This window comes from Solea solea, chromosome 1 (assembly GCF_958295425.1).
Source record: "Solea solea chromosome 1, fSolSol10.1, whole genome shotgun sequence".
Taxonomy (NCBI): Eukaryota; Metazoa; Chordata; class Actinopteri; order Pleuronectiformes; family Soleidae; genus Solea; species Solea solea.
In genome coordinates this window covers 17,704,093-17,729,446 of record NC_081134.1, presented here as the reverse complement: position 1 = coordinate 17,729,446, position 25,354 = coordinate 17,704,093, and the positions used below count along the sequence as shown (strand labels likewise).

Sequence of the window (25,354 nt, the reverse complement as noted above, 5' to 3'; positions counted from 1 at the left end):
GAAAAGACACAGCAGCCATTTTGAAGTGAAAAGCTTGCTATGCAAAGGGAGAACGGCATCCTTTTATGGCAAGTGGAGGCCACCATAGTTTCCTGACTTGCATTAGAAAGGGAGGGTTGAGCAGAGAGCGCGAGTCCCGACATTAATATACAATATTGTATTATATATATTATGTAAATATTGTGACATAATATATAGCAAGTGTCAAAGTGAGGGACTGAAGGCCTTGTCTACATTTCAAACTCTAGTGTTTCTGTTTTCTTAACTATGTTAGCTTTTCTTTAGCCACAAAGTCACTCAATAAAACACTCACGGTTGTAAAGTCAACCATCTTTTTTTTATTATTATTTTGTGACCCAATAGTTGGGATCTGGAGGATAGTTTGCATGAAACCATGAGGTGACAGTGGTTAGAGAAACACAATGTAAATGTAAAGTTATGCGTTAAAATGATTAACAACGGTGTCTTTGAAAACCTGAAGCATTCCAGCTCGTACCGTCGTGTTGTGGCCCTTACACGGTGTCCAGGCAGGAAGTGCACACGGAGAAAAAGCTGGAACTTTTCTTTCTTCACTTTCCATCATTTGAACAAGAACTTTACATCCAGACTCCAAAGACCCCTCGTGGAGCAGGTCCTCAGTAGAAGGTGACTGAATTCAGGTGCCGAGTACGTCATATTTTAACAAAATGTAAGCGTATCAAGTCCACGGCTTCCTCTCACAATGTTTTCATCGCTCAAAAGAAAGCATACAAGTTAAGACACGAGTGCTACGTGGTTACAGACAACTTACTTTCATTTCAAATAAAATGATTGAAAAGGTCCTTAGTTGGGCCAAAAAGTTTTCTTAAAAACAAAAATCATAAAATATCTTTCCATCTATCTCCTAAATATACAAACAGGCGTAGCTTTTTACATTTCTTTCTTCTAAAACATATTCATCTTTCTTTTCCCCCCCTCTTTACTGCCAATTTAAAAAAAAGAAATTGGGTTCCCATGATGAAGTAACAGGACACTGGGTCCTGAAGACAAAGTCCATTCCTTTTCTCCATGTGTTCAAGTCTTTACGCCTCATCCAAACTCCAGTGTGAAATCTGTGATTAAAGGAATATTACCTTCTCTTTGCCTTTTTCGAGAACCTCTTTGGGGAACGGAGGTGGTGTGGGAGGGGGGGGATCGTCGCTGTGGTTGCTCTTCTTTTGTGTGCTGAAGGACTGCGTCGTCCTCACGCTGTAGCTGGCTCCTGGCTGTCTGAACGTCTCTGCAGGAAAAATCACATCAGGGAATAAAGTACAAACTAGCCACGGCTATGTGAGACATGTTTTCTTTTCTTTTTTTATCTGTACTACATAAGAGCACAGAATGAAGTGTCATACTTTAAGCATTATATTTAATAATTTAAATGTCCTCATTTCTATCAAGAGCCCTGCACACATCTGTGTGCGCTTGTGTACACAATACAATCTCTCTGATTTAATTGCGCGGTGTGGTGCGGTGACTGCGGCCCGGTTGCCCTCCATGCGCCAACCGGGCCGCAGTCACTGCACCATACCACGCTGGGGTTAGACTCCAATTCGGCTCCCAGGATAAATTTGTGAAAGAAATACATTTTTCAGTTCCACTGTAATCTGTAGGTTGTAATGCACATGTGTAGGCAAACTATTGTTGAAACTGCCCTTGTCGTTCATAATATGTTACTTCATTAAATGTAAAACAAAGGGACAATGTGGGGTTCATGTTGTTTATAGGTTATTATGCTATTATTTTACTGGTCCAGTGGGTTAGAGCCTCCGAGTGTGGCAGCGGGCGAGTGATCGAGTCCATCGGCCCAGGGAGTGGGTACAACAGGGGTGCTTTGGTGGGGAGTTTAGGACGGGCGGATCGGGGGGGAAGCAGACCTCCAGGTGTGGACGTAGCCCAGACTAGAGCTGGTTGGGAGATATATCACTTTATGTTGTGAGTTTAAATGTCTTTGAGAAGGCATGTTGATTGTTTTTTTTGTTTTTTTGAAAGTGCACTTTACTATACATATTGACTGTTAACATTACAGAGAACTTCAACAAAGTTGTTGTACAGCAGTGTTCTTCCGCTTTGCCAATGTGATGACGTCATCAAACAACTTGTCAACTTGACTTCATCGACACATAAGTCGATGTGAAAAAATGAGAAGTCATTAATGCCCTAGTATACATACAGTGAATGTAAAAAAAAAAAAAAAAAAAAAAGTGTACACTTCAAAACTTTTCTTTATGTGTCCTTTGACCTGAAGAAAAACTGCCCAAAGCATGACACTGCCGCCACCCCCACCACCACACTTCCCTGTGGGTGTTGATGTTCTTTAAGTGATGCCCAGTGTAGTTTACACACAGGGTACCGGTCTTAACCACTGAGCCACCCCACCCCATCCCATGGTGTACCATGGTGTATCCAATGCTGTGGACATTTCTTTTGTACCCTTCTCCCTCTGATGTTTTGTAAGCTCTCTTTTTGCTGTAGCAGGCAACCAAGTAAATTACATTTGGGGTTAATCTGATTAATTACTCTTTAATTGACGACAGGTGCGAACCTAACAAGACTGAATGCTCTAATTCAATTGAAAGGTGCTAGTAAGTATTAGTTTAAGGGTGTGTGTAATAACCCAGCCAGCTTAGGACACCCTATGAAAACATGTGGGTTTTTTTTAACATATTTAGACATATGGATATTTAATATCAATTTTAACAATACTGAGAGATTCAAGTAATATAACTAATTATAACTAACTAGTAAAACTGAAGAAAATACTTTTTAAAACTTTCTGTAAAATGTAATAAAATAAATGGTGAGGAATAAATTAGGACACCACCACATTTTTTCCCACTTAAAATGGCTAAAATCACACACAGGTGTATCACATCAAGTGCACATGATTAGAACAGTGTTACTCAGCATTTTGAAGGAGGCTTGCCCTATTTAAACCTCAGACATTCAGTTTGATGTGCTCCTGACTGTTGACGTGAACACCATGGTGAGATAGAAAGACCTGTCTGAGGCCTTCAAAAAGAAGATTGTTGCAGCTTATGAGTCTGGTAAGGGATTTAAAAAGATCTCAAAAGAGTTTGAAATCAGCCATTCCACTGTTTGGAAAATAGTGTACAAGTGGAGGACATTCAAAACAACTGCCAACATGCCCAGGTCTGGCCGTCCAAGCAAGTTCACCCCGAGAGCAGACCGCAAGATGCTAAAAGAAGTCTCCAAAACCCCTAAAATGTGATCACGGGACCTACAGCAGGCTCTGGCAATCAGAAAGAGACTGCACAAGTTAAATTTTCATGGGAGGTGTGCAAGGAGGAAACCTTTACTCTCCAAGAGAAACATTAAGGCCAGACTAAAGTTTGCCTGAGAGAACGTAGACAAAGAACAGGACTTCTGGAATAATGTTCTTTGGACAGATGAGTCTAAAATTGAATTATTTGGACAACAGAACAGAGGACATGTTTGGCGCACACCAAATACAGCGTTCCTGGAAAAGAACCTCACACCAACTGTGAAGCATTGAGGTGGAAGTGTCATGGTTTGGGGATGCTTTGCTGCAGCAGGACCTGGCCAGCTCACCATCATAGAATCCATCATGAATTCTACAGTGTATCAGAGGGTGCTTGAGCAACATGTGAGACCATCTGTAAGAAAATTAAAGCTGAAGCGGAACTGGACCCTGCAACATGACAATGACCCTAAACATACCAGTAAATCCACAAAGGCCTGGCTGAAAACTAAGAAATGGAGAGGTCCTGGAATGGCCCAGTCAAAGCCCAGATCTTAATCCCATTGAGATGTTGTGGGGTGACCTGAAACGGGCTGTACATGCAAGAAACCCCTCAAACATCACACAGGTTAAAGTTTTCTGCATTGAGGAGTGGGGCAAACTTTCCTCAGACCGATGTCAGAGACTGGTAGAGGGTTACAAGAAGCGTCTCACTGAAGTTATTTCAGCCAAAAGGGGGTAACACTAGGTATTAGGGGTAGGGTGTCCTAACTTTATCCTCAGTTAGAATATGCATTTATGTTGATGTCTTTTGTTTAACAATGTTATTTTTTGCTGTTTACCTGCAATTATATCACTTTCTTTTCCAGAGATAAATAAAAACAAGATTAGACATCGATATGTAAACATTTCTTAATGAATAACTGAATATTTTATGGGGTTTTTTTTCACAAATGTGAAAAAAATTAGGACACAAATGTGTATATATACACACACACACACACATATATATATATATATATATAGGAGTAGCGCCCGGGAGCAATGGGGGTTGGGTACCTTGCTCAGGGGTACCCCAACCCTTTCGACCTGGTGGGGACTTGAACTGGCGGCCTTCCGGTTATAAGCCAAGTTCCCTTTCCACTTGGCCACAGGCTGCCCTGGGCTGCCATATAGCAGCATATATTGGCAGATATGAACTGTTTCACTACTATTTTTGTTTTTGTTTGTGTTTTTGGGTGTAAATCAAATCTTTGACTGCATGTACCTGACTGGTGGAGTTTATGAGAACTGGCGTTCCTCTTGGCTCTCAGACTGCCTCCTTCTTTCCCCGTCACTCGAATGGGCAGCACCTGGTTCACGTCAATAGAAGCTGGACACAGAAAGACAACACATATTTATGATAAATACATTTTAAAAACTACACAAACCACACAGTAACCAAAACGTGAGGCTTTGCAATATGAGGTTTGCCATTTGCTGACTATGATGGTAACAATTTTCCAAATGCAGATCCAATTCAATTCATTTTAAAAACTGTTTTTGTCTGTGTATTTAATAAACAGTTGAAATGCATGGATGACAAAGACTAGTTTTTTTTTCTGTACATGAGAGGAAAAGGAAAATAAAGCATGCACTATTTTATGAACACATGAAGAGATGAGATCAGGGGTGTGTGTGTGTGTGTCCTGACCTGCACTGTGCGTCCTCTGATGTGACCCCTTGGTCTTGAAGCCTTTCTCTTTTCCTTTGGACAGAGCAGCCAGCTTGGTGGGGATCTGCTGCTGCACCACAGGAGGTTTGTGTACCTGGTTGGTGGTACTGATCAGGTGCATGGGGAGATCGGTTTTGATGATGCTCTCTCTGCGAGGTGGAACCTTTGGAGGGATTTCCATCGGATCGGTGGAGGTGGGGAGCAAGACACTGGGCTTTGTAGTCAGGGTCCGACTGCCACCTCCGTTCACTATGCTTCCCCTGAATGATGGGTAACTGGACAGACTCTGGCACTAGAGAGAGAAATGGAAAATAAATTAAACTAATTCAACTGTTTGAGGTTCAGTCAACTCAGTTGCACCTTATGTCAACACCACACTCAGGTCTCATTATATATCAGTATCATTTTTATCATCAATCTCTGCTGCTGCTTATAAATGACATTGTAGTTGTATAAACATGTCATCACTGACTCAGAACTGTCCTGTCTAAACTTATAACTTGATACAATTGTTGTGTATCTGCACCTCCTCTCTTTCATCCATCTCTACATCACCTCCCCCTTGTCCTTTCTTTCCCCCACCTCTCCTCTATCCCCCATTTTTTCCCTCTCACCCCAACCGGTTTAGGCAGATGTCTGCACATCGTTGAGTCTGGTTCCGTGAGAGATTTAGTCTTCTGTAAAAAGGGTTTTTTCTCTCTCCAATGATGCCTAGTGCTTGCTCATTGTGTGAATTGTTGGGTTTCTCTGCTCTCGATGACGTTGTCTATGTACAGTGACTTGAGATAATGTATGTTGGTGATTTGGCGCTATAAAACTGAATTGAATCTTGTTTTAGAGGATTAGAGAAATTATTACTATTCTAAGTTCACTTGCTGCTCCCCAACTACATTGTATTGTGCCATTTAGGATGGTTTACTGGCCGATATTGAATATATTTTTATAGAAGCCACCAGTTTATGCTGCCTTTTTTACGAAGCCCAGACAGACAAACTAGCCTTAGTGTGCTTTCCACAGTTTCTATGGTGCAAGGGTCAAAATTCTAAAAATGTTATTTTAAATTCTAACATATTCTAACAAGCCTCTGTTGGCCTGTTCCTCATATTGCAAGCAAGTGCAGAAGCACTTAAAGACACACACACAGTAACCAAAAACAATACTTCACTTCCACTCCATGGGGTGATGTAACAACATTATGTCTGGTATGTGAAGGCCATCATAGATCCCTGACACAATTGGGAAAAGCAGGGGTGAGTGGAGCAGTCCTCCCTTTGTTGCAATCTGCAGCCTCACCATTATAGGTCACTAATTCTTACACACATGACCTTTAAAGTATGGATAAATACACCATAATGTTGATTAATATTCAGTAATTCAGACTCACATATGAGGGATCATCATAGTTGGAGTGTCCTGGGTTTGAAAGGTGCATTAATTTTAACTTTAACTTCTCCTGCAATAGTTCCAGACGCTCCTTCTCGTGAGTCAGATGATCCCGCTCCTTGTCCACAGACCTTGTCGACTCCCTCAGCCTCTCCAGGTCTTCCTGGTAACTCAGCCACTGCTTCTCCAGCTCATTCTTGTCACCATTGAGCTTCTCCTCCCACATCCTGCACTCGTCCTCCCTCTGTTGCAACTGGGCCTCCAGTGTCTCCATCTGTAGCCTCTGCCGCTCCCTGTCCTTCTCCCAGCGCTGCTGCTCCTCTTGATGCTGAGCCTGCAGCTTGTGCAAGTTGGCGAGTTCCTGCTTATGCTTAACCCAGTTGCGCTGCTTCTCCTGCTCCAACAGCGTGTTGCTGTAATGACGCGTGGGCTGCTGGCTGTGTGACTGAAAAGCCCTGTGCAGCTCAATCTGGCTGTCCTGCTGGACTATGATTGCCTGTAAATTGAATTTAAACCAGGCTTAAAAATTCACATCTTAGATTTTTTGGTTACAGACTTCAGCAGAGCATTTACCTGTAAGCTGTGGAGCATCTGTGCAAGCTGAATGAACCTGTCATACACCTGCAGAGACAAATGAGTCCAGTGGTAGACATTATTATTATTATTATTATTATTATTAATAATAATAAGAATAATAATGATAGTAATAATAACAACAACAATAATAATAATAATAATAATAATAATAATAGTACTAAAAATAATGATAATAAAAAATAATGAACATATAAGTATTACAAGGGTCACCTCTTCCTCAGGAAAATGAGTGGAGGCTGAATTGCAGTTTGGCACTGGGACTGTGTCGTCATCAGCCTTAGAGAAAACAAGTATAGGCAATATTAATACTTTACTATACTTAATTCTTTATTAAAATCACAAGTCAAAATAATTTTACACCCGTCTCACTCACAGACAGCTCCAGGCCTTCAGAGTAGAACATTTCCTCAGACTGAGGATTGCTCGGACTTCTCTCTCTGCTTTCCGACTGTTCTGCTTCATCTGAGGACATTAAATCACCCACATTTATTTAGGAAGGTTGAGTTATTTGGAAAACCACTGCAACTAGTACTTTCACTACTGATAAACAATTTTCACATATTTATAAAAAGAGAACATGACACAGCTTACTTTTCACAGTGTTTGCATAGGAGTCATCGCCTCTCTCATCAAAGCTCTCAGCACGCTCATGCAGCCCATCTTCAATCTCGCTCTCATCCAATGGAAGGTTTGAGTCTTTAATTCTTGAAAAAAGCAGGTTCTGCAGGTTTTCCACTGTAAACAAAAAGAGAAACAACTCTTTAACCTCTTCCTCAGAGCCACGACTGTGATGAGAAACATTTCAACTCACTTCAGTGAACTTTCTTAATCCAGTCAGTCAAAATAAAAACATCAACCATGATGGTTGTCCCCTGCTCTTACCCTCATCAATGGCTCGAATTAGCAGCGTCTCCCCTTGCTGGAGGTCGGAAGCCTCTCCTCGCAGCATCAGCCCTTGATGTGGCGTTTCCTGCTCTGTCACATGCTCGTGAAGAACGGCAAAGATCTGTTGTTTCTCTGCCAGACAGTGGATTATCTGGTTATCTCTCTCTTTCAGAGCATCTGAGGAGCAACGGTCTTAATTAAATCGGGGGAAATAATGTTTAACATGCAAAACATTAACCTATTACTCTTCTTCTTCTTTCGGCTGCTCTCTTCATGGGTCGCCACAGCGAATCAACCTCCTCCATCTTACCCTGTTCTCTGTATCCCCCTCTCACACAACTAACTTCATATCCTCTTTCACTACATCCAACATTCAACTACTGCTATATAATATTATCTAAAAGGTAAGAATAACACTCAGTTGAGATTGGTTTTGGTTCTAATTAAAAATAATATTCAGAATATCACTGCAACATCTTTACAAACCCTTTATTGATGTATTGAGGGTTTGATGATCTGAGCCGTCTTACCTTGACAATGCTGCAGTTTGGCCATCATTTTACGATGCATCTGCTCTTGTGGATAACTGGAGAACAGACACTTGACTCAGTATTTCCTTACATTAAATTAAATCAATTTTTACTTGGCATGAAGTCGATAAATGTTTTGCTTCTGAATACAACCCCGTCCACTTCTCATCTTTACCGTTCCACAGCTTCCCGTATGCGGCTCATCCAGGTGATGCGCTCATCTCTGGACCCCATGTGGATCTCGTACATTTCTGGCAAGCTGGAGGTGCAGGCACAGATAAGGAACATGGCTTTGTCTTCATGGGCCACTTCCCTCAATATGAGCCCCTGAAGTGAGATTACCGATGGTTTGTTGTCCTGCACAAAGAGTCCAGATACAAAGAGGAGGTGAGTGTTGTTATTATTACTTAAACGATTATGATTAATCATTAAATCAACTAAAATGACTAAGTTGCAGGAAATCTCTCCTTCCATCCCAGTTAAGGTGTTGAATAATAGTACAGAATATTGTATATGATGTCTAAGAGAGGTAGACCTTGCCTAATATAAAAGACATTACTTCATATTCTTCCAGTGCTGCTATTCTCTGAAAATGTGTCACAACATTGTAAAAGAGACTTTTTCCTTTGACCAAATCTGATGGGATTTGTGAGGCATCACGTGTGGTTTTACTTACCACAGCAGCAAATACAAGCTTCTGATCTTTCTCTTGTAAGAGGAGGAGAAAGTCCGAGAGCAGCACAGCGAGGATGTCTGCGGGGGGAGAGATCAATGCTGCTCAGTATCAAAACAACAATAATGCTCAATGTTTTGACTTGAGCCACAGTGACAGATTGACTCACACAACTGTTCTGTCTTTGACACTTAAGTAATTACATAAAAATATGCCGCTGTACTGGTACAATGGTTCTCCGATTCCTCTGGATTTCACAAGCCCAATTTGCCCCAATGAACTTCCGATAACACCCATCATCCCTTTTATCTTGCAGTAATCCACACTGAGCTTTCAGTATCTGGATGTGTCAACTCTTCAAATTAAATGAAAAAAAACAAAAGGACACAACATATTTTTATAGTTTGACCTTTGATGACTGCATTAAAGCCATTACTTTAATTTAGAAAGGAAACAGGAGAGAATTTATGTGAGTTTTCCCTACAATTTTGATATGGTTAACCACTCTGCTTAACAAACTCTTAGTCAAAATGGTCTCCTTTGGTTTCAGGCCTATTTTAATAGTTCACATCAATGGGTTGTTTCGCAAGGGTCTCTTTTTTTCCAGTTTTAATGAATGATTTACTGCAGATATGTGCAGACACAAGCTCTGCACTATATGTTTGTTACATAATGCTTTTGTTTGGATGATTTATTTGCGTCTTGACTTTGAGAACGAGATGCTTCATCTCGTCTTTTTTAAACTGCAAAACTGTCACAATGTCACATTTGAAGAACAGACTAGATTAAAGTGCACTTTGAATACTGTTCACTCACATTAGCAGAACAAGACAAGACACTCACTTGTTTATTAAACTAAATTATCTATGGTACTACAAGGATTGTGATTATAGTCAGAGGTGGAAAGTAATGAATTACATTTACTTCTGTAATTGAGTAGGTATTTTGTGTGCTTGTACTTTAAAAAATAAATAAATATTTTATTTTGTCAGCACTTTAATTTGTAAAGGTTTGCCTTTAATTAGAAACAATTCATGCAAGATTGTTGTTCTTTTTGCAAGACACAAGAAAGAACCCCAAAATGCTGTTAAAGTAACTAAGTAACTTTCACTCTGAGTAAAGTTTAAACAAGCTACTTTTTTTACTTTAACTTGAGTACATTTTCAGACCAGTACTTTTATGTTAGTATGTTACTTGAGTAGCATATTTTAATCGTTCCACCTGTGATTATAGACCACTGACAGAGACTAAGTCAGTAAATTCAGCACAAACCTTTCTGTTTTCCAGAGGACTTCCAGGTGACAGTGCCTTCATGTAGCAGTGTCTCATCCATATCAATCAGATCCTCTCTGCGAAACAGATGACCGCTCTTCAGCCGGACCTGAGACTTGGAATCCAGGCGCAAAATAATATCTCTCAGTCGAGAAGCTTTCTCATATTCATTGACCTGAGAGTCCACCTGGCAGATTGTGTTCTTTATCTGCGCCAAACCCTGAACCAGAGACTTGTACTCTTCCGTGTCAGCTGTAAGAAGCATGAAATGTAAAAATCAACGGGTATAGAGAAGGCAAGTGAAAAGCCAGAGCTTGAGGAGCCACAGCGCTCCTTCAGCTCTGCTGTTTGGGAAAACTACGGTTTCTCAGTAGATGATGAATTTGTAGATGGTATTTCTTACCACTGGCACAGAAATTGACACATTAGTGCCTTACTTTATCTCTGCTAATGTTAACTTAGTGCTGTGCCTGGATTCTCATGCTCCACACTCTCCACTGTACTGCTCCATCTTTCCTACTTGACCACTCACTCTGTTGGGCTAAGAAGATCTGAGGCTTCTCTCTGTCCCTTCATTGTCACCCTCTACTGGGCACGAGTGTGTCAGCGAGACTTCATATTTATAATGTCAAAAATGTTTGTTCATATATTAAACCAGAATTTGTTTTACTAAATACTAAAGTCATGAGTTGAGCCGGAAAAGGACTGTAACAACTGTAACTACTTGAAAAAGGTAGATGGAGTGAAGAGTGGTGATACTTTACGTTCAGTGTTTTGGATGATTCGCTCCACGAGGATGGGATACTTTGTGATGCGTTGGGTCACCAGCAGAAAACATTCAGGGATTCCCAACCGTCGCACAAGAGGAAGTTGACCTAATTTCTGTTAAACAAAAGAACAATGGTCAGTGACATGGAAATATTCTTCTCAATTTCACTTCCTTTTCAACAGGTTGCTATTTTAGGTTACACTATACTACATGTATTAACGCTATAGTACAGTCAGAGGATTTATTGAATACCATTACATGCTTGATTGTCCCTTTTTGCCCTCATGATACAATGAAAGCAATAATAAGCATAACACAATTAAAGACAAAAAAAACAACAACATAGGTCTCTCAGTGTGCCCGTGTATTTTCTTACTCTCATAAGAGTCTGCATCTTCTTGCTGTTCTGCAGCTGCTCTTTGTAGAAGCTGATGGCTTCAATGTGACGGCAGCAAAAAACACTGTAACACTCCATCATTCCTTCTCCCAGGGAATCTGAAAACTATTACATAAGATAAAGATAAATAGAGCATTTCAAATATAATACCTGCTGCTACAGCTAACACTGAATTGTCCTCACTTGCAGAGCCACATACACTATTCTCAAAGGTATGTGACTGAATATACTAAACTAAGAATTAGGTGTTGCTAAGCAGGAAAAACTATTAAAGAAATCCTCAAACATGTTCTTGTATTTGTGTCACAATATCAACAATAACAGCAATAACATGTACAAAGATGGAGCAGATGGAGCCAAGTGGTTGGTTGCAATTTAAACAAAACATATAAAACACACATTTTCATATTTAACTGACAAACTTACAACAGAAATGACTAAAATTGCAAATACATGCATTTTAGCCGTTTGCCTGGATGTGTAGATGAATGCATTCCTAGATGGATTGAAATAATCTGTAGATTATTTTTTAGATTATTGGATTTGTCGTTTGGTCCATAAAAGGTTAATCGTTTCTTCCTAAAACTTTTAATGATTTCTTTGTTATGTGAAGCAAAGGAACCAGAAAATATTCACATTTGAGAAACCAGAGGAACTTGTTACAATTATTAAAACACTCAGACCAATTAATTGGCTGGCAAAATAGTTAGTGATTCATTTAATAACCAGTTAATCATTGCAGCCCTAATTTTGATTACAGGCAAATAAGCATGATTCAAGAATGGTGGTGTTACCAACATCTTTAAAGAAAAATCATGATCATATTTAGTATTTTCAAGCAAGATCATCACCATTTCTCCAACATGTTCTCAATGACACTGCTTTAATTAAAATTGTAATTACAGTCACAGCTTTTAAACGACTCTGACCTACCTGAGAGAGGAGGATATCACCCAGCTGTGTGATTTGGTAGTTGTCTGGGCTGCCCTCCTGCTGACTTTTGATCTGGCGGGTTTTGAGACAAATGAGGAAGTGCTGATGGAGGGTGAGGAGGGACTCAATGCCGGGAAAGAGCCACTCCAGCTTGGCCTCATCCATCAGGTGAGACTGCCTCAACTCATGCATATAGACACGGAGGAGGACTTTTAAGGTGCGTACATGGTTCGCCTCCGTCTGCATCAACTCTGGGGAATTTGTAAAAAAAAAAAAAAAAAAAAAAGCAAAGACTGTCACAGTCAGTATAACATCTCTAAAGCACTACCTCGTATAATTGTCAATACAAAATAACAAACCATTCCTTACAGACCAGTGAAAAAGCAGACGCAAGTAAATGTGATCTGTGACTTCAAGTGAAAACCAGAAAATGCTGTGTTTTCTCAGGTTAAATTGTTCTGTCAGACAAAAGAAAATTGCTGGTGGCATATTGTCATGTGATTAGCGAGTCACATCAAAAGGGCTTCATCTTCATAATTACAGGCACGGTCTATAATACTATTGGCTTGCAATTACACTGCAAGTTTCACCTTCTTCACTGGGTGACTGTCACGAGAAGGCTCTGTCTATATATATGTATATGCACACTCTCTGAGAGGTGTGGGGTTGGTTTCATTTTTAAGTGTTTCCTATTATTCATTTAGGCCCAGCATAATCTAATTTGTACTGTACACAGTTTTAATTAAAATTTTATGTTCAATTTCCAGTCCAGTCGGTGGTGTGCTCTTCTTTTTCGTCTAAGAAGGCGACAAACGTGGGCGACTGCCGTGTGCTATACTGTACACTGAATTCACTGGTTCTATTCCCATTGAGTTGCCACACATTATCTAAAGTTGTTGGCTTTCTTTTTTTTTTTTTTTTTTTAAATCAAGAAGAAGAAGCAAAGGCTGGTTCAAGCACAATGTTGACAATGAAAAATCTGTGCACTACCACCATCTCCTAGAAGAGAATGTAAGATTTCTGTATGAATGGAAATGTGGCCAACTCCAAGTATGTGCAGGTGAAATGTGTGGGGATTCTATGTGCATGGAACATGAAAGGTATGTTGGGAACCTCATCTGGTTTGGCCTACCATATATGACATCCTGTCGTTTCACAGCCTCTTTGTTCAGGGCCTTCAGGTAGTTCTGATCCACAGCAACACTCCAGGACTCTGCCTCCAGGTTATGGGCATCGTACTCGAGCTCTCCTTTCAGATAAGCATAATGGGAATCTGAGTGACACAAAGACAAGTCATATTAGAACTTTTTTTTCTTATCCTCGGGACCTGAACACACTGTATATATTTACATTAGTTCAAAAACCAAGGAAGAAAACGTTATAAGCGCTAACAGGCTATCCAAATTTAAACTATTTATTTTTTACATACAGCCACTTTCAGCAGTTTTTCATTCATGCTGACAATCATCAGCTGACCTTCTAGGTTTATGGGCTCAGCCAAGGAGGAAGCCAGGGACATGGAGTCTTCAGAGGAAGTCTTCAACCGCAGGCCATCAACGTCATCCATCTGTGCTCGACCAGATCTAGTTGGTATGTGATGAGATGTGGCTCAGCAGGCAAATTAAAAAAATGTGATGTCAGCACAAAAAAGGGCATGTGCGAACGCAGTAGGCCTTAATTCAAGATGAGCCCTACCAATAAACGACGATGACTGATCTAATCTATACGTATACTATACACGGCACTGTCTCCAGTCTGTTATTGCTTAACTTCGCTGGCATAAAAAGGTTTTAATGCCTTAGAGTGAAATGAAAAAGATTCTGTCAAATAAAATCATTTTAGATTAAATAAATAACACACACTTTATTTGTGACCATTATTGTGCAGTTCAAAGAAAATGCCAAAAAAAGTAAATGTCATATCAGATTTTATACCTATATATTTTTTTATACTGTATATTTGTCACTACCCCATAACACACTAGTTATAGCAAAAGGAAAAACAACCCAAGCCATCACATAAATCAGATTTTATACCACACACTGTGTCTGTATCACATTCTACAGAAAGCTGGTGGAAAAACGTGACTGTTTTTTCTTCCTCTTGCATGACGATTCAAAATAGAAATAAGTATTAAAAAAAAAACATGTTCACCAACCTTGGACTTGTGTTGTGTGAAGAGGAAGCAGGCTGAGGACTGGATTTTTTAGGGGTGACAGTCATACCTGGTCTGTTGGAGTTGACAGGGTGGCCATTTGTAGCCGGGGGGGAAACACTTTCCCCAGCACTGAGCGAGAGAAAGAACATAGGGGTATGAATGGTTAGTGAGAGGCCAAATGGTCTAAAAATTAGAGGCACAGAAGAATAAAATTGTTACATAAATGTATGAAAACCTTTTTTTTTTTTTTTTAGAGAGATGCTATAAATACACCACACATGGGCATTTTACAGTGCACTCTGTGCAGGAGGGTTGTGGTCACTGCACTACACCACAGTAGTATAGTATAGTATAGTATAGTATAGTATAGTATAGTATAATAGTATTCATTATATAGTGTAGTCATTTGATATTTTTAATAGAGTTGGTTAGTAATTGTGTGTTTGTATGCTGCCAAATTTACACCAAAACAATACAATTTACTGCTTTTTTAGATAAAGTAAATTAAAATTAATTAAAATTTGGCCCAGCCCTCAACAATATTTTTTGTTTCTCATGTGGCCCTTTGGGGAAAATAATTGCTGCTTCCTACATCAGTAAGATCAATTTTGTGACTTTGGTGTTTAAAATCCTTTGTTCAGCAGAAGACCTCTGTAGCTCCCACGTCCCCACGAGCTAAAAATTATTTTCTCTATGGACTTTGGTGCAAGAGAGTGCGCAGAAGTTTACAAACTTCATATTCCAGTCAGGAAAAGCCATCAAACAGTGAACTTAAGCTGTGAACACATTCTTAGGGTATCATAGACTTAAGCAGGGATATATTTTAATAGGTAAGCCTTCTGTTAAATAGCCTAAACCAGGGGTGTCAAACTCTGGCCCGCGAGGCCATAACGAATGACCACTGGAGTTGACCCGCCGGTATTATACAGCACCTGTTTTGCTAATATACATGTGTCAATATCAAGCCCCCAGGACAGATGTGGCCAACCACGTCATTTTATGTGGCTGCGAGTGCTTAATTGGTCTTAAAAAAAGTTGCCTTATAATAAATCTATGTTGCTTTAAATAGTGCACTGACTTTAAACTACATTTTCACAATGCATGGCAATTTTGTTATTATCCGCAAAATTACGGCATCCTACCAATAGATCACAGTGTTTACATTAGTGTTTAATTACTACTACAAGTGAGATTAAGCAGATTGAGAAATCCACAAATGATCCTTAAATGTTCAGAAGGTAAAAGATTGATGCAGAAAAAAAAAAACAGTATTTCTTTTGTGGTATGAGGCGGTGTCGGTAATCAAAGAGCACAATCTACCTTTACACCACATAAAATTTTTTTATTTTTTGGTCATTTATTTTTAGACAATATTTTAATCAGATATCATATCTTAAAAATTAGATCAAGCCCAAGATTTTTCAACTCGAGGTAATGTTTGAGCAAGCATCAAAGTAGAACAAATTTTTTATTTTTTAAATAATAAACAAAAACAAGCCAAATGAAAATAACTAGTACTGAAAATAACTAGTACCGCGCGCGGTTCTGAACGGGTTCGAGCCGACCCACGCGGGTCGCCGTGTGCCACGGCTCCCCGCGTGCCTCGCGCTCTCACCCGTTCATTCACCGCGCGCGGTACTAGTTATTTTCAGTACTAGTTATTTTCAGCGGCGTCCCCGTGCATGTCGTTACAAATTTCGAGGGGGATCGGGCAACGTATGGCAAAGTTATAGGGCACTTCCTGTTTAAAACGGCAGACTTCCTGTTCGGTCAAGTGCGTGTCCGTAAACGTGTGCAGGGAACTTCCCTTGTCTTAAATATCAAGTTTTGTGCAGATCGGATAATCTTAGAGTTTACTTCCTGTTTCGGGCATTCCACTTCCTGTTGGGAGGTCATCTCTTGCAGACATGCTCAGGACAGGTCCCTGGTGTCACATAAAAGGTTTCGTGCAAATCGGACAACGTACGGCAAAGTTAGAGGGCACTTCCTGTTTAAAATCGCCAACTTCCTGTTCGTCTCCGTAAACGTGTTCAGGGAAGTTCCCTTGTCTTACATATCAAGTTTTGTTCAGATCGGACAATGTAAGACTTTACTTCCTGTTTCGGGCGTTCCACTTCCTGTAGGGAGGTGACCTTTTACGGACATGCTCAGGACAGGTCCCTGGTGTCACATATAAGGTTTTGTGCAGATCGGACAACGTACGGCAAAGTTAGAGGGCACTTCCTGTTTAAATTGGCCGACTTCCTGTTCGGTCAACGGCGTCTCCGTAAACATGTTCAGGGAAGGTCCAGTAACTCACATATCTAGTTTCGTGTCAATCGGACAATGTAAGACTTTACTTCCTGTTTCGGGCGTTCCACTTCCTGTAGGGAGGTGACCTTTTACGGACATGTTGAGGAAGGGTCTGGGGTCCCACATACTAAGTTTCAAGTGGATACAACAATCCCTGTTGGAGCAGCATCAAAAACTATAAATGTAATTCTGTCTGCTGTCACCAGGGGGCGCTGTATTTGAAAATGAATATTTTCATATAGACGTGTTCAGGGCCGGACTGTCATCAATCCTTGCAAGTTTGGTTCAGATCGGACCAGGATTAGCAAAGTTGTAACAGTTTGTTTTTTTAGAATTTTCTACCACCACCAGGAGGCGCTGTTTTCAAAATGTACCGTTTCAGCAACATAGTCGTCTTCAGCAACTAACCATCATCAACTATAGCAAGTTTGGTTGGGATCAGACCTTCCATCGCGAAGTTATAAGAGTTTCATTGTCTGTTATGAAAAATTATTATTATCTCCAATTTTGGCGCCCCCTATCTCGTACGCCATACAATATTTTAAAAAGCTTTTGATAACTTTTGATGCTCAACTCGTCCACATTGATCTCACCAAGTTTGAAGGTGATCGCACAAAAGCTCTAGGAGGAGATAATTGAAATACAAGCTGTCATACTGTCTGCTGTCACCAGGGGGCGCTGTTTTCGAAATTTAATATTTTCATATAGACGTGTTTAGGGCCGGACTATCATCAATCCTAGCAAGTTTGGTTCAGATCGGACCAGGATTCACGAAGTTGTAGCAGTTTGATTTTTTGTCCCAAAAATCCGACTTTGCGTCATTGCCATGGCAACACCGTTAAACGATTTGTCGTCATATTGATCACGCATCATCTACCATGTGTTTTGACTGTTGTCACCAATTTTGAGTGCGGTACGATTATCTGTGTAAAAGTTATTCCCGAAATCGTAAAAAAACTTTTTTTGTGTGTATTTTCTTTCACCACAAGGAGGCGCTGTTTTCAAACTTCACCGTTTTTTCATAGACGTCTTCAGCCATGGCCCATCATCAATCATAGCAAGTTTGGTTCGGATCGGACCTTCCATCGCAAAGTTATAAGAGTTTTAATTTTCTGATGCGAAACATCAGAATCATCACGAACTTTGCCGCCCCCTATCTCGTGCGCCGTGCGACATTTGAAAAAACTTTTGATACCGTGAGCTCCTCAACTGGTCCACAGGGACCTCACCAAGTTTGAAGGTGATCGCACGAAAAGTCTAGGAGGAGTTAGTTCAAATACCATTGCTGCGAATTCGCCAAAATCGCCAAAAAATGGCCAATCAACCCAAGATGGCGGATTTCCTGTTGGGTTTGGATCATGGTCATAATGTAATTTTTTCTTCATCCTGACCCACTACACATGTGTACCGAATTTCGGGCATGTGCGATAATTGTGTTGGTCATGGTGAATTTGGACAGGTGGCGCTGCACTTATTGGCCCCTCCCACATTCAATTTTCGACGTACATTCCCCGAACCTTTTTCAGACGTAAATTTACACCAGGATTGATGCGGTCACAAAAATCTGTGAGTTTTGGGGTATGGGAAAGGCCTCAAAAAGGCGATTTACTTTAAGGAATAATAAGAATAATAATAATAATAATAATAATCCTTCCAGTTTCAATAGGTTTCTTGCAACCTTGTTGCTCGAACCCTAATTAAAACAGGTTTTTTAATAAATTTTTGTTTTGGCCCGTGACCACTCCAAATTTATTAAAACTGGCCCGCGATGGACTTGAGTTTGACACCCCTGGCCTTAACCCATTGTCCTTGCGTCCCCATGAGCAGCAATGTTTTTTCCTTGATCTTTAAAAACAATACAGATTTCAAGCAATAAAACAATTCGACAGAAAAACACCAACAGACATACCTTTAATATGTGTCACCAAAAAAACCCACTTTGCTGAGTCACAAGTTGTCAAACTCAGGAAACCTAGAAAGAAACAAAAAGTCTGAGTCAACATTTAATTCATTGGTGTTGAGTCCAAACAAGAGTGTGTTGGAAAAACTAATTTCACCCTGTGGAGAGAGAACTGGTTTGGCAAAATGTAACAGCACAGCTCAGATTTGATCCCTCACAGGTAAAAAAGTGAATGCAGAGAAGCATTGTGGTAAAAGCAGTTTTTTTAATGACACAGAAGAGTAGCTTTATCCACATATATTAATAGACGTACAGACATCACAAGGTGCATGTCAAGCTCTGATCTACTCAGCAATTTTCCCATCAAGTGTGACATCTGCTTTCAAATCTGGCATCTAATTTTCCTCGTGTGTGTCTCTGTTCTTTGCAACTTTAAAGCCAGGCATCTCTAATGTGACAGACAATGAGTCACTTACTGACATATGGCTTGTTGTTCTCTGTGTTATATCTTCTACATTTTCCTCATATCATAACACTGGGAAAAAAAAAAAAGATTCAACCCGTGGATTAAAATGAAAGAGGAAATTGCAGGAAGCGACGGTCTGGTTTGCCAGTCTGACTGAATTTGGTGCCAACTCAAACAGAGAGCAGAGTTTGTCCCAGTTTCAACACAGTGGTAAACACTGACCTTGCTGAATGTGTCCGTGTGTGTGTGTGCGCATGCTAATTGGCCCTTGAGCTCAGTGAAGCTGATCTTGAGCAGCAGTAGCAAAGCTTGTGTCAAATCATAGAGAAGGAGGAGGTGGTGATACAAATTACACCATACAAACAAGACATTGATCAATGTGTGAGAGAAAATGTTCTAAAAGGAAGAAATGTATGACAAACAGCTAAAAAAAAAACAGTTGAATAGGTAACTACAGACTGCTATCTATCAAGTGTAGAGCAGAAAGACAGAGAAGCATTTTAGGAGAAAAGCAGCGGTGGTTCAAAGTCAGACACACCTAAAACACACACACACACACACACAAGTGTTTGACTACAGAAGGTATGACACAAACTCCCACGGTAGCTCCCCTGCTAGCCTTGGGCCTATACTTGAAACACTACCTCCAATGTTTTATTTGTATACTAAAATAAGTTATCCTAAAAACACACAACGCTTTAGTATTTAGTAGATTACCACATGACCTACTAAATACAGACTGTTAAATGTAATTTAAAAGGTAGCAGCATACGTATTCACAATAAATGCATTTGTTTGCAGCTTAGTTAAAAAGATGTATAATAACAGCATCAGTCGGCCATCAGTCGATACTAAGGGTGTTGAAAATAAAGATTTCCAGCATTCCAAAGCATTTATGGTGCTTTTCCATTATACATTATACACACAGAACTACTTGGGCCTACTCTGGCGAGGTTCCATGCGAGCTGAGCTGATACTAAAATGTGACGTCAACAGAGAGTGTCATCACTCATGAGCGCAACGTCCGACACAAGAATCCAACCAAACAATGCCAAACTGAAAATCCTGAACACGTGTTATTCGCCAACATTTAGCAAGGAAATGTCCAAGTGTACCAAGTGTATTTTTCCTCTTAAGGCCCCAGAGTCCATGTTGACAGACAGACACCTCAGCTAAATGTTTTCAGCTACTTTAGCTCATGTGGGGCTTGTTTGTACCATGGTAATCGCAGCCAAGAGCTTAGCAGTGCATCACTCTGCATAGAAGTGATGTTGTTACATTATTTTGATATTTTTATATCATGAATTGCAACACAGTGTTGGTTGTTGGTTAATCCACAGTAATTATGTTTACAGAGCTCATGCTAAAATTTCTTGTTGACTGAGCTTCAGCTCCAGCAAAACCATCTTGCATGTGTCAGCCCCACATGAAAAATATACAATGCTTCAAATGCCAGTGTCTTTTGGTCTGCAAGGGTTATTGATTACTAAATTAATCATTAACTTCTCTCACTTTTCTTAAATGTGAATTATTTTCTGGTTCCTTTGCACCAAATAACTAAGAAATCATATAAAACTGAATAATTTGGGGTTGTGGACAAAACAAGACATTCAACCCTCATTTAGAATTTTGGGGAATGCCAATCAACCTTTTCTGAAAAACTAATCGATTAACTGAGCCTGAATATTCTGAAATGGTAGGGCAACTTGTAGGAGCCGCTTTGTCCATGGTGTCCACTTTTATTGATTTGCAGCACGCCCTGCATCTGGACAAGTGATTGTCCTTGGGATCTTAGGCATGTCCGTCATTGTAATTTTCTTTAGTGAGACAGAGATGTTGGAATTTGCATTTCCCAGGCCTCACGTCATCATTTGTTCGCTCGTGATTAACGTTACTGACTCATTGTTCTGCATGGAATCTCAAGTCAATGGCAGGGAGAGACAGTGGAGATTGTCCACGACCACGCTAGTAATTATGACATCTTGTTTGTTTTGCATGGGGCTAGTCTATGTACATCAAGCAATGCAGAGCATGAAACAGTAGGTAGCGTCATAACAAACAAAGAAGACATTTACCTAAATATCAGCTTAATTATTGTTTTTGTTTGTTGCACAAAATTAAAGATCTTTCTCAAACATGTCTTACGTTCTTTAAAAATTGACTTGTTTCCAAACGTCATGGTATGTAATTCAGCCACAGTGTGTGGTTGTATGGACAGGCTCCATGTGAGAGGCAGCCACACCTCAACTGATTCACTCAGCAGCATGAAATACAGGTCATTCCCTGAAGAGACAAAACAAGACAAGCAAGTCTGCCAAGTATCCTGCAGCAGGCTGAGAGATAGGGGAAAACACTGCTACGCACTGTGTGCATGTGGAAAGAAGTGTCACTTACAGACACAGGCTCTAACCACTTTAGCGACAAAACTATGAAAACAAGAGTTACAAATGTAATTTTCTGTAATGATAGGTAAGGTAAGTGAAAGGGCCTGGTCTTCTTCCAGCCATGCTATAGGTGGTTAACAACCGTGAAACTATATCCATTAGCACGAGGAAGCAATGAAAGCCAGCATAGAGAAACCAGTGATCGGTGTGGTTCCTGTTCCTGGTACTGTATATGCTCAACATCATCACACGGGTATTATTTAACAATCAATCACATAAAACAATGACATCTGAAAATCAGTATCTACTCACTCTAAGAGGTATGACGTACACTTTCTATTTTGTGGTCAGACTCACCAGCCCCAACATACACTTAGTTACTAATTAACTTCAAGATACCGGCTGTGTTTTTATCTTTGGTGTCGTAAACACATGCCAATGTGTTTATGCAAGTGTGAATGGGTGAATTCATCCTATCCTTTATGAAACCCCAACAGCTTTTCGTCTGTACTGCAAATATATTAGCTTTGATCCCACAGGCCAAGTCACAAACCATCCACTGTTGCACTATATCCTGCTTCTTTATTAAAATTAAACACAATATGACCCATGAGCAATCCTTTCCACTCCACAAATTTCAGCTCCTCTCAGTGCTCTTTACTTAAGTTCAGGCTGAAATTTACACCTCAGCCTTTTTCAATGCAAAGCTGAAACGTATCTTCATCATCTCTTATAAATAAATCACAGGTTAAATACCTCCCACCACATCGCATGTATTTATGATATTTTGTGTCTATATGTAGTCTTTTGTATTTGGTGTCATGCGTTTTTCTTAAACGTTATTAATTTGCTATATTGGTTTCAGCAGTGATGACATACAAATGTGTAGTTTGGAGCTTTAGATGTTTTAGTATTTTTGACGAATGCACTTGATGTATACACAGTATATTATTTTGATGTAAATTGTGTTAATTTTAATTTCATGCAGGCACAAGCTGACGACACATAAATAGCATCAATCTAGAAGAGTAATGGCCAAAATTACTGGATTGGACATCAGAAAATAAGAAAAAAGGGAAATCATCTGTAAAATATAATTGGTATGAATGATATATGTTTCATTAAATGCAAGCAACGTACCTTTAATGCACGGATATGCAAATATCTGCCAAGCAGCTGGTGCAATGTTTTGTTCTATTTCTATTTGATTGGGTTGTATTTCTATTCTCCGTCCTTTAACTGCTGCAACATGAATTTCCCCAGTGTGGGATCAATAAAGTCTAATCTAATCTAATCTAATCGTTTTAGACATATATACATATATACACACATACATATATATATACACACACACACACATACATACAGTTTATGAAAATGTTCTGGTTTCTTTGCTGTATGGAACCAAGGAATCTTTCAAACTGAATCATTTTGGTCTACAAGACATTTGAGTATCGTATCCAGGTTTGGTAAACATTAATCAACATTTTCTGACATTTTATGAACCAAACAAGTACTCGATTAATACAGAAAATAATCGTTTGTTGCAGCCCCAGAATCAGCACAAATATTGTATTATAAAGTTGTTTAGGACTGGCTAACTGTCCAGGGTGTACCCCGCCTATCGCCGTATGTCAGCTGAGATTGACACAGCACCCCCCGTGACCCTCTGGTGGAGGATAAAGCGGTAGATGATGGATGGATGGATGGATAAAGTTGTTTAAAATGGGTAAGACTATATCAAACTGATATCTACAGATGCTCAAGGTTGTGATGACAGTGACATCGACACTATAAATCAGTGGTCCTCAAACTTTATTATACCAAATACCACCTGAGAAAATATTGAGCTCTCAATGTTATAATCATTATCACCAACATTTAAAATACAGTGGTGTAAATAGGTCGAGCAAAGTTAGAGCTACAGACCTTTCACAAGAGGCAGATTTATTCCCAATAAGATAATTTGCTCTCTCGTCATCCTAGTAGAACTGTATTTATGATTTTCCTCCAAGTACAATCAGAGGCAGCTCACGTACCGCTGGTGGCACATGCACCACAGTTTGAGAACCATGGCTCTCAGTAAAATATGACCAAGTAATTTTATTTATTTACCCCAAAACAAGGATAACACCAGACACTCCAACACACACACACACAAGCATCCATTTTAGGAGAACCACCATTGTTTTCAATGGGAATGTAAAGAATGCCATTTTGAGGGAGAATAAATTGACCTGGATTCATTCCCATTGAAACGGGAGGGAGAGTGAATCCACCACAGTCAGGTGCTGCCGGAGTTATCAGTGTGTAAAACACAAACACATGGGGGAAAACAGCAGAAGGCTAAAGGTGTCATATTAACTCACAGGAGCTAACCTCATTAGCTAGCTTATTATACTAGCTTTGCATATTTAGCAGACGGACGCTAACTAATGCTACTGACCACACGCACAACCACAGAAACTGCGCTAACGACTGCTGCAGTTGGTCCTAATAAAACCTTAAACGAAAGAAGAGAAAATTAATAAATTGTCTCGGCCGTGTCGAGGTTTTTTTTTGTAACAAACTTAGGAAACAGCTGTCTCGTTGTCTGGACGTCGTGTTTTTTTTATTGACAAAACCAAACGTTCGCTTTACCAACCGTTTTTGTCGCGTCATTTCTGTCACAAGACAAGCTCAGTTAAGTTAGCAACAGGTTTTTTCCCTCTTACCTGCTGATGAGATGAAGCAGCTGCGGCTGCAGTAGCGCATATGAGACACACTTCTGTTTACTTTCAGGTAAGAACTCTGCCAACAGCTGAAGGAGGCAGGCGCGCGCGCACACACAGGCGAGGATGAAGCCTCGGCAGGAACAAGTGCACAAGTAGACGAAATGGAGCTGAGGGGAGGAGGAGGAGGAGGTGTGAAAGAGAAGAGAAATCCCAGCCCTCCTCCCTCCTCCTCTCTGTCTCCGTTTACATTACTAACTTCACATGACTCATAATATAGGATTATTATTTTATTTTACTAACTTCATTGTTTGCATGCCCATATAGCCCAGACAGAGAAATAATCATCAAAACAAACAACCATTGAATCAGATTTGAAGTCTGGCTCTAATCACATTAGAACCATGTTCAAAAACCAGGTTGAAGTGACTCATACATGTGTGACTTACTTCAGGGATGAAATGAACAATTGACTATATGCACGGTCACTTCCTGGTTTTCAATAAGTCAGCCAGATGCAGACGCAGAGATGTCCTGTAGTCTGTTTCTGCAGAAGTTAACAACAGTCAGTATGGGTTTACATACAGTTTAATCGAGCTAAGGCCTTAGTCTGACTAAGACGGGCAATCGAACAACTTGACTGGCTGTATCTCTATAAGCCAGTGCATACTGAATCACCTTTACATCACAGAAAAACAAACAGCAAACAGTGTACTTATATAAATTCAATTAGACAGAGCGTTGTCTGAACAAAGACACTGCCGCCATTGTAGGATTTTTGGCAAACAGTACTGCAGTTTATCTCTTCTCTTCTCCTTCTACTTCCAGGTCAAAGACCAGGGAGGATATTTTGGTGCATTTGCAGAACACCCAGTCCGACTCCAGTCCGACTAAGAGCATACATGCGGGACTATTCGGACAATGAATCGTATTATTCAGGTATGTTGGTCTGACTAGTACTGTTAGTCCGGCATGGAAACATACCAAGTGTTTAGTAAAATAAGAGGAGGACAGGCCAGTTTTCATTTTAAGTTCATTATAAGTTTCAC

General features: G+C 40.0%; 1 protein-coding gene across 2 annotated transcripts; it reads right to left on the bottom strand.

Annotated features, from left to right (window-relative positions):
- Positions 1-315: 315 nt before the first annotated feature.
- Positions 316-24,461, bottom strand: arhgef18a (rho/rac guanine nucleotide exchange factor (GEF) 18a). 2 transcript variants are annotated; one of them, XM_058648271.1, is made up of 21 exons: positions 24,309-24,461; positions 18,754-18,816; positions 14,553-14,681; positions 13,871-13,977; positions 13,527-13,667; positions 12,395-12,645; positions 11,441-11,566; positions 11,060-11,177; positions 10,296-10,547; positions 9,027-9,103; positions 8,526-8,707; positions 8,351-8,406; positions 7,818-7,997; positions 7,527-7,670; positions 7,309-7,397; positions 7,146-7,211; positions 6,912-6,959; positions 6,340-6,834; positions 4,935-5,247; positions 4,509-4,613; positions 316-1,258 (listed from the first exon to the last, which is right to left on the bottom strand). In XM_058648271.1, the coding sequence occupies exons 3-21, from the start codon at positions 14,615-14,617 to the stop codon at positions 1,098-1,100; spliced, it is 2,976 nt and encodes a 991-aa protein (XP_058504254.1). In that variant the 5' UTR covers positions 14,618-14,681; positions 18,754-18,816; positions 24,309-24,461; the 3' UTR covers positions 316-1,097. The 2 variants fall into 2 exon arrangements, with proteins under 2 accessions (XP_058504254.1, XP_058504265.1); XM_058648282.1 differs by lacking the exon at positions 24,309-24,461 and adding an exon at positions 21,356-21,374.
- Positions 24,462-25,354: the final 893 nt, after the last annotated feature.